General features: G+C 41.2%; 1 protein-coding gene across 6 annotated transcripts in view; it reads left to right on the top strand.

The window, feature by feature from the left end:
- Col14a1 (collagen type XIV alpha 1 chain) overlaps nucleotides 1–7,454 on the top strand; it is a 201,637-nt gene extending 194,183 nt beyond the window's left edge. For 4 of the 6 annotated variants that reach the window (XM_076555764.1, XM_006982385.3, XM_016000928.3 and 1 more), the window contains exons 46-48: nucleotides 2,900–2,977; nucleotides 4,932–5,087; nucleotides 6,555–7,454. In XM_076555764.1, coding sequence (XP_076411879.1) covers nucleotides 2,900–2,977; nucleotides 4,932–5,087; nucleotides 6,555–6,634 — 314 coding nt within the window. In that variant the 3' untranslated portion in view covers nucleotides 6,635–7,454. Of the gene's footprint in view, nucleotides 1–2,899; nucleotides 2,978–4,931; nucleotides 5,088–5,750 lie in introns of all 6 variants that reach the window. The other 2 variants (XM_076555765.1, XM_016000929.3) reach the window with 1 other exon arrangement.
- Nucleotides 7,455–14,050: the final 6,596 nt, after the last annotated feature.

Here is a 14,050-nt window from a genome sequence, read left to right as displayed (position 1 = left end):
AAAGCATCTCCAGGTCCAACTGCAGATCTGTGTAAACTTGCACTTTGATCTCAATCCTAGAGAGGGGAGGGAGAGAAAGAGAGGGAGAGAGAGAGAGAGAGAGAGAGAGAGAGAGAGAGAGAGAGAGAGAGAGAGAGAGAATGAATGAATGAATGAATGAGAGACCTACAGTCAAGCACAGGTATGGTGGGCATGAATAATCTCCATTATGGGAATCACATATGTACACAGAAAATTTGAGTATGGATTATACAATAACTTCAAGGACAATAAAACCCAAATTTCCCTAACAATATGGACTTGTATCTCCACAGTCTTCATCTTTTCTGGGACATTTCAATGGGCTGAATATTTTTGTGAGGTTTTCTATCAGTTGCTGTTATTTGCATTACAGATTGCACTGAATTATATCTCCTTTTCTCTGTAGATTTACAAAATCAAAACAACCAGATTTGTTGCTTTTAACCCCTTTGCCCTTTTCTTTCTAATGAATAAGTCAGGGAATTGGGGAGCTGCTCCCGAGGGCACTTCCCTGGAGGTCCCTTCAAGCTAATCTGTCTTCTGCTGCGAGCAAGTCAAGTTGCGCTTGTGGCATAAGGTCATGAGAGGTCTCTGAGTCATGCGAGATGATAATGAGGAGCAGCTTAGCATTTAGTCATCAGTGTTTTGTTGTGTTTTAATTCCTTCACAATTCAGGTTCCCTGTAGGGAAAGTCGTGTAACTTCTGAGAGAAGAAGAGGGATTGTCACTAAATCCCAAAATGCACTTTAGGACGCAGGCATTGACAAGTGGGGACCCCCATCCAATAGAAAGAACTAACTGTAGTTAGCTTCTAAACTAATATGCAGTAGATGGTCTACAAGTGGGTTGGATCTGAAATGTCCTGAGAGGCTCATGGTTTCTGTGCTTGGCCGCCACTTAGAGTGCAGTTTTGAAGACAGTAGAGACTTTAGGAGTCAAGTAGGGCTTTGGAGGTTATGTCTACCCCGGGTTCTGGCCACCCCACTTTGCTTCCTGGTTCATCACAGTGTGAGCAGACCCTGCTCCATACTGCTGCCACCTTGAATTCTGTCATACCTTTCCACCTTGAAAGTCCCACACTCCCGAAACCATGAGCCTCAATGATCCTTCTCTCCTTCAACATGCTTCTGTCCGATATTTTGGTCACTGTGACACAAAAGGAACTAAACACACTTGTCTAGGGTGGCTTCCTGTCTGCCAACTTGGTTAGCATCTGAGTACGAAATGAAGACTACTGAAACTCAGAGACGACAGGTTTACCTTTGAGAAATCTTTACCTCCCTGTAGGCTTCCAAAAGGCTAGTCTGATCTCAACTGGATGTAGACAGATAGCGCATGGTGGTTCTACCCGGGTTGGTGATAGAAGGACTGACCTTTATTGGGTTCACTTAGCACCACCAAGGTCATGGGCAGCAGGAATGGGTGTTGGGAAGTGCTGGCATAGTTGGCTCATTGGATGACTGTTGCCCAGAAAGAAGAGATTTTTATTTCAGAGATGCCATGATATTTTGACCCCAGGAGATAATGACTAGGATTACAGAGTCTATCCAGACTGCATAGCTAGTCATTCTATATGCATTGTTTAAAAACTTCATCATTAACTACCTTCATCCTCCCTCATTATTTCTAGAACAAATACTAGACTGACACCTTTCTTTTTAAAACTTAGAAACTAACATGTGAAAACATTATTTTCAGCTGTCAGAATTCTTGATTATTATGATTTCAAATTTGTCTACAGTGAATATGTATTGTATTTATGCTCAGGAAAGTTATTGTAATTTGAACTTAATAAATTCTTTATATTACTACTACCTATCAAGCTTACCATTCTAATTTTTTGACATTTTCTTCCACTCTCAGTCAATTAGACATTATTTCTCAGTAAATTTGGTTCATGGGAGATGCTATTCTGCACTCCAATCTTTCAAAGCATTGTTGTTCCTGAACACTGTGAGGCTGAGACACAGAGTCATGTGAGCCGTGGGCCCTAATTCTAACGTAATACTAACCTGTCTTGGTTTGAGGCTGGGACACCTAAAGGAGCTATCACCCATCCAGTGGTCTTGCTGTAGAATATGATTGCATAATGATGTGTCAGAGTATATGTCTCTGTGTTTTTTTTTAACCTGTAAAAATGTGAAGAATACTGAAAATTGAACCAGGTGCTGTGGTGTACACCTTTAACACCAGCACTCAGGAGGCAGAAACAAGCAGATCTCTGTGAGTTCAAGGCCAGCCTGGTCTACAGAGTAAGTTCCAGGCCAGTCAGGGGTACATAGTGAGAACCTAACTCAAAGGGGGGGGGTAGAAAAAGCGTGTAAATTATTTGGAATAAGAGGTCTACCCAGTGGAAAAGAAGCTCAAATGCATTTAGATTTTTTTATGGGACTGAACCAGCCAAATCAAACACAGGCTTTCCTGAGGCTTCCAACTTCTTACTGGAAAGTCACACTCTTCAGAAGTTTGTTGTTCAATTATAATTCATGCCTTTTGCAGATTATATTATGAGGTGGACCAAAAGGAAAATGTTAGACATGTCCACTTGTGATTTCTATTGTGCTATTTGTGGATTGCCAAGTGCGTACACTGAGTGGTCTGGTATATGCAATGACAGGGCAGTTCCTGGCAGGCTGAGCCACTTTGGTGGGAAGGAGAAAGAGCAATAGAGCAGATTACAGTACAGATCTTCTATAACGTGGCTTTGCATAAGCTCACCATGTCAGAATCTAACCAAAAATCCCATGATACCTGTAACCCTAACCCAACTTCACTGCCCTCCCTAGAAAAGAACTGTTGTAACACATAAAAATGGAACTTCCAAGACTTAATTCTGAAGAGAACTTCTGTCATCCCCCGCCCCTTTTTCCTGAAACAGGTCTAACTGGTCTCAAAGGAGAAAAAGGAAATCCAGGCATTGGAACTCAAGGCCCAAGAGGTCCCCCTGGTCCAGCAGGTAAATCTTTCTCCCTAACAGAAATTATAAGATGTAACTCTTTATGGTCACTTCCTAGGTGAAGAAAATAGCCATATTTCACCCTGGTGTCAACAGGAATAACTGTGTTTCTCATTTATTTTATTGCAAGGCTAATGCACTGGTCACAGTTCACCCATGATGTCAGTCTAAAAAGTGACAGCACATTTGGGTTCATTTTGGTTGAATGAGTTAGATAAGGCTACAGGAACACATACATCCTAGGAGCTTGGTGATATGATGAAACTTTACTTCACATTTGCATACTTTCGTGTGTTTGAGGTAAATACTCCCCTGTGTTGAACCATGTGATGTCCATCATGAGTTATGCACTCTCCAAGAAAAAGGTGAAGAAGGCCCATCAATCTCCTACACATTCACACACCTCTGGCTGGAACTAGTCACACAGCCTCAGCTGAACTGTAAGGGAGGCATGAAATCTAGAGAAACACAAGGGAATTTGGAGAACACTGGTGGTTCCTGCTGTGGTTGTCTTGCCAAATGAGCTTTGTGGAAGTTTTGAGTTGAGTACAATATCATGCTTTCCAAATTATCTCCAGATGAGCTGACTTGTCGCCGGAAACATGAGCTTGTGTTCTATTGTATTTACAACCCTAGTCTTAGCCATATTGAGTCAAACGAGTACAGATTTTCCTTTTCAGTGTAACAGTGGTTTTGGAACATGTCTTTAAGTGATAGCACAAAATCAATAGGTCCCTCTTAATTGTAAGTACTTTTAGTACCAGAGGTTGTGTGAGGAACTGATGTCATGTGTCCCACAGTTTCGGTGGTTTATGAGAACTGGTGGACTGAAACTGAATGTACTTGTAGACCTTCTCATCCTTCGAACAGCAAGCTGTACTTGTGTCTATATCTCATTTCAATGTTAGTTGAGTGGGATCTTAATTTTCATAGCTTTAATATTTCATATATACACATAATTTGTTTTGAGTAAATCCATCTCCATTCCCTCTCAGATTCCTGCCCTATATGCCTTATACATCATTTTTCCTTCCAACTTCATGTGCTCTTAAAAAAAAAACTCACCGAGTCCACTGAGTACTGCCTACATGTGTACAGACAACCTACTAGAGTGTGGCTAGCCTCTTAGGCATCACTTCCTGGAAGAAAACTGACTGATCTCACAGCAGCCTTCAATTTCCAACAGCTCCTCAGCTAGGGGTGGGACTTCTAAAGCCCCTTCCTCTCTCTATGTAGTTGAATGGTTTTATTTCTAGTTGGAGAATGCTTTTTAAACTAAGAAAAGCCAGGCCTAAAATTCAATAGGCATGAAAAACCAAATGACCAAACCCAACAAATTTCTTGAACTCAAAAAAAAAAATTTTTTTTTAATCATCCCTTATTTCCATTCAAAGTTCTTAATTGATGTAAGATGGCCTAAGGAAATTTAGACTAATGTACTAGGTCCAATTTTAAACTACTTTCCATTTGTCTTTTCCAGGATGATGTTTTTAGACCTAGACTAATTTAATTAGCTGAAAATGTAAGCCAGTACTAATTTACACAACAATTTTAGCTTTATGAGACTGTGATTTGAATGTATTCATGTGTGTACATATGTGCGTGCCTACACATTGGATTCATGAGGGGCTGTATTGGAAAACAAGAGCTCCATTGAGAAAATGAGGTTTTTGAGAATGGCCTACTCCTTTCCCTTGAATGCCCAAGAGGACACAGAGAAGAATACATTTTGCTCCCCAGTGTTGGAGCCGATTGCAAGCATTGTCTTTGAGGAGAACATGTGATTATGATATGATCCTTTGTTCAGGGACTCAACTTCAGGAAAGAGTACACAATGAGTAGAATGGCGGTCCCCTCATTGTTACATCTTTTAAAGTTAATTTACTTCATGGTGGTCTCAAAACTCACTCTGCTGTTGTAAATGACAAACTCTTCATCATTGCTTGCTTCGTAGGACCTTCAGGAGAAAGTCGTCCTGGCAGTCCAGGGCCACCTGGCTCTCCTGGACCAAGGGGTCCCCCAGGCCACCTGGGAGTACCTGGACCACAGGGTCCTTCTGGCCAGCCTGGATATTGTGATCCCTCATCATGTTCTGCCTATGGTGTTGGAGGTAAGTGCCAGCCTCTTGTGGGCTTTGCAGAGTTATACGGTGGTTACTACTAACCTGTGGAGGGGTTGAAAATCAGCAGTTAGGAGAGGGTAGTAGCCTGGACTCCTCACTCCCTTACGTTATCTTCTGTAGACTGCAATTTTCTGTCCAGTCTATGTAAATCCTCTAGGGCTGGGGATATAGCATAGTGGTAAAATATTTGCCAAATGGTGACCCACCTAGACTTGGCCTCCTACTGGGTCATTTGTCACATATAGTTGAACATTTTAGTATCCTCCATGCTGTTCCTGTCATGGTGTGGCCATGACATCCTGTGAAATTTCACTTTTCGCTTTAGACCTTCCCCATAATGAGTAAGGCTACCATGATTCTTTTAGAGGACATCCTGCCCACCAGATGACAAGGGAGATCTTAAGAATAAAAACAATAAGGGCTAGACTGAGAATCTGAGAGATGAAACAATCTTCCTGCTCACCCTAGGGCCTTTTTGAGCCACAATGGGAGAGGTCCATAGATTAGTCAGTGAATGAAATTTTTCTGCTTTTAGAGAAATTTAACCTTAGTTGCCCAAGGAATTGGTCAAAGTTGTGTTGATGTATTTTTCTCTGTTCATCTTTTCCCTCCTTGTCCCCGTCCTCTCAAATTTGTCCCCTGTCCCCTAAGATCTCATCCCATACAATGATTACCAACACTGAGATGCCGATCTTGCACTTTGGTTGCATTGACCTGGGCATCTGGCTATGGATACAGAACCAGTTCACCACCACTACTAAGCTCCTGCCTGTAACCCTGTCACCTCTTTCTTGCCTCAACTGCTTCCCCACCTTACCATGATCAAGTCCTCTGCCTCCCCTGCACCAAACATGTTGTAGTGATAGCATCAAAACATAGCAAAGAAATATAGGTCAACTGTGATAGAAACTGACTTCCCGAGTCAGTCTGAATGGAGTTGTGTGTGTGCCAAGACTTGATCCCAACCTCCTCTATGCCAAGGGTCTCTAACAGTTCCTTAACTCTATGTCTTTCTTTCCTATCCCACACAAGATGATGGGCACCTTCCCTCCTGACCCTTCTGCCTCTCCTTCTCTTGATCACCCTCTTCCCACTCTCCCCTGGTGATGGACTTGTAACACAAAATTGGGTTTTTAATTTTATACTTTCTCTTATGATTCTACTTCATTTCAGGGTTTCTTTTATAAATAAAACATACAACATTTTAAGCAATTGGCCACGATTCTAGTTTTCCAATGTTATTTTTTTTCTAGTTTGTCTTTCCTTTCTTCCTTTTACTAACTGTGAAGCCTCACGGGGAAGCAGTATAGTGGGCTAGGCAGTGAGTGCTTTCTCCTCACACAAGGCACCTTTGTGGTTTATGGACCAAATCTGTGTCTCTAAGGACTCAGGAGAGATTATCCATTTCTGGTTCCTGGGTCCCATCAGGCCCCCACCCTCACTTTTCCTCTTTAGTGTCCCATCCGGATCAGCCTGAGTTCACACCGGTCCAGGACGAGCAGGAGGCCATGGATCTGTGGAGCTCGAGCATCTGATGGCCTCAGGAGACACTTGAAGAGCAGTGGCAGGCCCTCTTCTGGAGCTTTACTTACAAAATGTTGTCGTGTGGTTTGTATGCTACTTTGCAGGGGGAGGCAAGGCTCATGTCATCAGCCGGTATTTCCTCTATGGATATCGTTAATTATTGTTTTAAAAAACTGTATTTTTAAACCATTCCCTTTTTGTGACACTGTTGAAATTTTGTCCCTTTGCTGTTTTAATTGCATGCCAGATAATTTGGTCTTTTCCCAAAGAAGAGTGCTGAAAGAAAAATTGAAAAGGATAAGTTGAACCCCAGAATCTCTTCTCTGTTAGATCATTTCAATTTACAAAATATATAAGAGATGTGTGGTTACATTGGAGGGAATTGGGGCCCCAGTAGTGGAAGTGTGACTATGGAGATTCATGGTTAATGTCACTTACCCCATACCCAGGGCAATGACCTGGCTGATAATTAAAATACCACCATCATTGAGGAAACTACCTCTTTTTTTGTTTAAAATAATCTGTTCAATTCTTAGATCACTCAGTAACTGGTTTCACGGGTATTCAGAAATAAAAGCTAGAATATAGCCTTTTTGGATTTGATAATTAAAAAAATAGATTGTTTTCCAATAGTTTTTGATCCATGTAAAATAATGACTTCCTACCAACTCCAATGCAAAAGAGACTCTTTTTATTAAATGAATAATTTGTCCAGCAGTGTGTTTCGGGGCTTGCCTCCCCTTGACTACAGGGATTGCTTTGTAAATGCAGATATGTTTTTGAAGACTTGTTTTTATTCTTTTTTATAAGCAAATAAAAAACTTAAAATAATATGTGTGGATTCTTTTTATTGTACTTCTGAATGACACCTTCAACTTTGGTAGTTTTAGTTGAGTATCCACCTGAAAAGGAACAGCTCTGGTCCTGTAGGTAAGCATCTAACTCTCACTCCTTCACCCCTTCATCTTCAGTGGAATAGAAAGCTTACCAGAACTGATGGACTTCACACAAAGCGCCTGGCATCATTTTAATGTCATATAATTTACCAGGCAGTGAAAGCAACACAAAATGTACCAGTTCTGCTCAATAACATAGTGGTTGACCAAAGAACTCTTCTGTCTTCTAGTATTAAGACATTCCTAAAAACCTCTAGAACAGTGGTTCTCAACCTTCCTAATGTTGCAACCCTTTAATACAGTTCCTCATGTTGTGCTGACCCCCAGCCATAAAATTATTTTCATTGCTACTTCATAACCATAATTTTGCTACTATTATATTAACTTCTGGTAGTCTTAAGTGACCCCTATGAAAAGTTTATTCAACTCCCTCCAAAAGGGGGGTTGCAACCCACTGGTTGAGAACATCTGCTCTAGATGGTAAGAGGAAATTAAACTGACTCCCACATACTTTAGCCCTTAAATTAGAACTTCTCTTTTCTTCTTTTGAAGGAAAATCAAAGTGTTAAAAAGTATTTGATTTTTGTCTTAGTAAGAGTTTCACATCATGACCACAGCAACTCTTACAAAGGAAAACATTTCCTTTGCATTTCACATTTGCTTGCAGTTTCAGAGGTTTAGTTAGTCCATTATGTTCATTGTGGGAAGCATGGCAGGAGGCAGGCAGACATAGTGCTGTAGAAGGAGTTGAGAGAAGAGAAGGAGCTACATCTTGATCCCACAGGCAGCAGGAAGTGGTCTGAGATGCTGGATGTGGTTTGAGCACATATGAGATCTCAAAGCTCACCTCCACAGTGACACATTTCCTCCAACAAGGCCACATCTACTCCAGAAAGGCCACACCTCCTAATAGTACTACTTCTTTTGGGGGCCATTTTCTTTCAAACCACCACAAGTTCTATTATTTGCTGGTTGAAATTAGGAAAGAAAACCATATCTTTCTGTGAGTTACATGATCCTGCTAACAAACATTTTAAGAAAGATGGGTATCTTTGCTGTGGGATGTCTTTCTGTACGCTGTGAATATATGTGTTGCTCCCACTGGCTAATAAAGAAAGCAGCTTTGGCCTATGGCAAGGAAGCTTAGAGGCAGGTGGAAAATCCAAGCAGAGATACAGAGAGAAGAAGAAGGGTGGAGTCAGGGAAGACACCAGCCTGCCATTTGAGGAGTAACATGTAACAGGTAAAGCCATGGAACACATGTCAATACATAGATGAATAGAGATGGGCTGAATTCAGTTATAAGAGCTAGCTAGCAAGAAGCTTGAGCCACAGGCCATAAAGTTTGTAATTAATATCATGCCTCAGAATAATTATTTTATAAACAGCTGCGGGACCATCAGTGGGAGAGATTCATCCCAACCTTGGGGCTGAGTGGGACTGGAGAAACTTCTGGCTACATGTCTTCATTTACAACCAAATGTAGGTTCTGTCTGGATCAGGAAAAGGCTCGTGAGAAGCAGAGTGTTTGTTAGGTCACAACATTTTCTTACCCTCTGTCCTCGTGAGGACCCCATCATTTCCTTTGATTTCTGTCACTAGAGAGAAGAAATCTTCTTGATAACAAAGGATTCAACAGCAGCTTTATGTGTGTGCCTTTGAGGACCCAGGCAAATAGCTTTCTGGTATAAAGGAAGCCAGTCAGTGAGCAAGTAGCCTATATCCATCTTTAAGCCCTAGCTGAAATTTACTGCAGAAAAACAGGTCCAGTGAGGAAGAGGAATGCTTGATAGCACACAGCAAATCCACATAGTCTGACCTAGAATCCCGTGGGAGAACTCCTCCAACTTAAGTAACTGGGAAGGTAACACATTGCTCCATGACAGTTCTCTTTCAGGTTTCTCAATCTGGGACATTAAATGGCAACTGTCAAGATGGATGTTGTGTATGTTTTAGATGAGTTAGGTGAGAACAGATGTCGAATACGGTGTCACTGCAAAGACCCAGTTTTTATGGATGATGAAACCATTAGAGGCTCCAATCCATTCTCGACATTCTCAGCTTTGATTTTGTTTGGTGATCTGAATCCGCTTATGTAAGCAACAGCAAGTCTCATTTACTTAGTGTGTGTCAGCACTTGGACCCAGTATATCTGTTGTTTATTGAGTGAAATGTTCAGAATAAAAGGTGTAACTCAGATTCGGGATTTGTGTGTTTATAATACATTGCCTGTAATATGAGCTGACACTCAAGAGCATTTTTACTGACTAGCTTGTCTTGGCAGGAATGTACTTCTCTCTGTATAGATGGAGGGCATTTTCTGAAAGTAATAGGACAGCAATCCTATCACGAGAAGAAACGTTACTCCTCAGAGTTTTCATCACGTTTGCTAGAATTTCTGTTTCTTTTGAGAATAGTTATTTTAGGATATAGTATTTTTATCTCAGAAAGACTCTAATTCGAGGATGACCTCGTTCCCTCTTTCTTCTTTGCCTTTTCTTTCTGTTAGTTTTTCTATGCCTATCATTGCTGTTTTAGTTGAGGATGAAAACAAGAACATGAGAGATGTGGACTATGTCCTCATGAAGCTTCCGTTCCTTCCTTATGGAGAAAGAACAAAAACGCATGAGTAGAGCAGCAAATTAATTAAAACTCCTAAGGGACATAGAGACAGAAAAAGTGCCAAGACAGGAGCAAGAAAGGGAGTAAATGTAAGAGCAAATGCTTCCAATTGGGTGGACATAAGACGCCTCTGACCATTTAGTGGAGAAATGCAGATAAGATGAATGCTGGAAGAGCATGGAAGCCCAGAGCTCAGTGCCCTGCCAGGAAGCCCTTGTCACACGAGAGGAGGCCAGTTGATAGGAGAGTGGATGGAAGAGGGAACAAGATAAACCTGGAGACCAAAGCATGCAATTAATGACTTAGATTTGAAATTGAATCCCACTAGAATCAGTCAAGACATTGTCAAAGGCAAAACTACAAGGGCTTCTGTGTGTTTTAAGTTGATGTAAGGCAAATAGCTCTTCCATTGGCCACGTTGCTGGACTTTTGTTCTGAAGCTGTCACAGAGATTGTGTTCTGAGCTGTCAGTAAAGGCCTACCCCAAGAACATTGTATGCACTGTGAAGTTAAGTTGGGCTAGGCACAAAGAAATGAGTTAAAAACCCAACATACACAGTGTCAGTTCAAATCTGGGCATTCTGCCAGCAGATATACACTCTTACTCTACTACTGTATTTTGTGTGATGATGTATTTTAATGGCAAAGAAAGAAAGTAGCATGGGAGCTTAGAATGATAAACAGTTACTTCTTTCTTACACATTCAGGGCAGCTGCTTGGCATATCTTGATCTAGGATTCTTCACTGCTTCTATATTAGACATTCCTAGTGTCAACATGCCTTTCTATGGTTGTTGTGGCAGCAGAAAAGGGCATTTAGACTCCTCTTTCTAAGCTTCTGTTGGAAGTGATGCGCATTGTCTGTGCTCGTGTACCATTGACTTAAAACCATCAAGTGATCATTTTTCAGTGATCGGGAGAAGTACAACTATTGGCCAACAAAGCAGAAGAGAACCAGGATGGTTGGCAAGGTGTGCTAAAGGCTGCCACTTCAACTGTAGTTGTTTGAACCTCATGGAAGCCTGAGAGCTAGTTCGAAAGCATCTGGGTTTTCCCAATGAAGATGCAGAAGCACAGAAAAACTAAATTACCCAAAGACCCACAGATAGAATTTAAATGCAGGCATTCTCGAGACGATATGATGCCCTTTTAACTTGCAGACACTACCTGGCTTTGTGGGTTGGTAATTCTTAAAATGGCAAAGTAGAGTGGAAGTGGAACCCAGTAATTCAAAAATTGTAAGACTCTGTGGAGTTCCCAAAGAGTCTCATTCAGCTGTCTGAGTCCAGAACTGATGCATATTCTGCCCCCCCAAATACACACACACACACACACACACACACACACACACACACACACACACACACACACCAATGTCAAGGACCACAGGCATTCAGTAGGCAACCACTTGAGATGTATCAGTTTGAAACCATCCTGTGGTGAAGAATGGATTGGAGGGGATCAAAGCAAACAAGAAAACAGTACTTCAAACATAGTAGTGGCCACTGACAGACAATAGAGGGCCAGCTAAGCTATTGGAATCAGTGGCTCACTAATCAACATGAGTGGAAATGAAGAAAGTCAGTGTATCCTAGCCCAATACTGGCATAAACAACAGAGTAAATGAGATAACTTAGTCCATCCGAGAATTAAAGATTTGAAGCAGAGAAACTGAAGAGTTCATTTTAGGAGATAAATTTGAGTTGTCAGGTGTTAAGTAAGCAAGTTGAAGCTTGGGACAGAAATCAAGATCAGAGATAAACATTTAAGATCTATTAGCATGCAGGCTGAAAGCTATGTGGCAAGATAGGAAGAATGCACGTGATCACTTGGGGGAATTTCTCACTTTCATTCTTGCTGACACAAATTATCCAACTTTGATTATTTATAATTGTTCTTGCTTATATTGAAATGCACCTCTCTATCACCATCCCCGATTTTGAGTTCTACTACAGAGCTATCGTAATAAAAACCAAATGTATTGTCATAGAAACAGACAGTTGGATCAATGGAATTAAATTGAAGACCCAGACATAACTCCAGAAAACAAACAATGGAAAAAAAAGCATTTTCAGCAAATGGTGCTGGTCTAATTGGATGTTGGCATGTAGAAGAATGCAAATAGATCCATATTTATCACCCTGTACAAAATTCAAATCCAAGTGGATCAAGGATCTCAACATAAATCCAGATACAGTGAACTTGATAGAAGAGAGAGTGGGAACTAGCCTTGAACACAGTGGCACAGGAGACTACTTCCTCAACAGAACACTGGCACTAGCACTGGCACTAAGATCAACAATTAATAAATGGCACCTCAGGAAACTGAAAAGCTTCTGTAAGGCGAAGGACACTGTCAATAGGACAAATAGAAGCCTGCAGAATGGGGAAATAACTTCACCAACCCTGCATCTGACAGGGCTGATTTCCAAAATATATAAAGAACTTAAACTAGACATCAAAAACCAAATAAGCCAATTAAAAAACAGGGTATAGATCTAAACAGAATTCTCAACAGAGCAATCTCAAGTGGCCAAGAAACACTTCAAGGAATGTTCAACATCCTTAGCCATTAGGGAAATGCAAATCAAAATGACTCTGAGATTCCATCTTACACCTGTCAGAATGGCTAAGATCAAAACCACAATTGACAGCTCTTGATGGAGAGGATGTGGAGCAAGCAGAATACTCCATTGCTGGTGGGAGTGCAAACTTGTACGACACTTTGGAAATTAACATGGTGGTTTCTCAGAAAATTGGGAATCAATCTACCTCAAGACCCAAGCAATACCACTCTTGGGCATATAACCAAAGGATGCTCCTTCATACCACAAAGACACTTGCTCATTTATGTTCATACCAGCTTTATTCATAATAGAAATAGAAACTGGAAACAACCTAGATGTCCCTCAATCAAAGAATGGATAAAGAAAGTGTGGCGGGCTGGAGAGATGGCTCGGAGGTTAAGAGCACTGACTGCTCTTCCAGAGGTCCTGAGTTCAATTCCCAGCACCCACATGGTGGCTCACAACCATCTGTAATGAGATCTGGTGCCCTCTTCTGGCCTGCAGTTACATATGCTGTATACATAATAAATAAAATAAATCTTTAAAAAAAAATTAGTAAAAAAAAAAAAAAAAGAAAGTGTGGCACATTTACAACTGGTTGAAAACATTTACAACTGGCACATTTTCAACTGGTTGAAAACAATGACATTATGAAAATTTCAGGCAAATGAATGGAACTAGAAAAAAATCATCTCAAGTGAGGTAACCCAGACAAAGAAAGACAAATATAATATATATTCACTTATAAGTGGATATTATTAGCTGTAAAATAAAGGATAACCATGCTATAATCCACAGACCTTGAGAAGCCAAGCAATAAGCAGGGCTCAGAGAGATGTTTGGAACCTCCCTGAGAAGGAAGAAGAATAGATTTCATATAGACTGGGGGTGAGTGGGGATGGGAACAGGAGGGATCACATGTGGGGAGTATGGAGGCTGGCAGTATTGGAAGAGTCGACTGGGAAAGGGGTATATTTCAAGGTGAGCTAGAAACCCAGTGGAATGGAAACTTGCAGGAATCTACAAGGGTGAGCCCAGCTAAGATTCCTAGCAATAGAGGATATGTAACCTGGACTGGACATCTCTTGTAATCAGTGGAGGGACTGGGACATCAACCCAACCAACCACCTAACCGTTGACCTAAAATTTGTCCTGCCTACAAGATGTGCTGGAGGAAATGTGGTACAGAAATTATGGGAGTGGCCAACCAATGACTGGTCCAGCCTGAGACCTATGCCATGGGAGAGAGCCCACCTCTGATATTGCCTGGAGTGCCAGGACCCAGAGGCTGGATAGCCCAGAGACCTAAGATAGAACCAAGCATGACTGGGGAAGAAATAATG

Source organism: Peromyscus maniculatus, chromosome 20, assembly GCF_049852395.1.
Source record: "Peromyscus maniculatus bairdii isolate BWxNUB_F1_BW_parent chromosome 20, HU_Pman_BW_mat_3.1, whole genome shotgun sequence".
NCBI classification, from domain to species: Eukaryota; Metazoa; Chordata; class Mammalia; order Rodentia; family Cricetidae; genus Peromyscus; species Peromyscus maniculatus.
The sequence above is the reverse complement of the archived record's forward strand: the minus strand, read 5'-3'. Positions and strand labels throughout refer to the sequence as shown.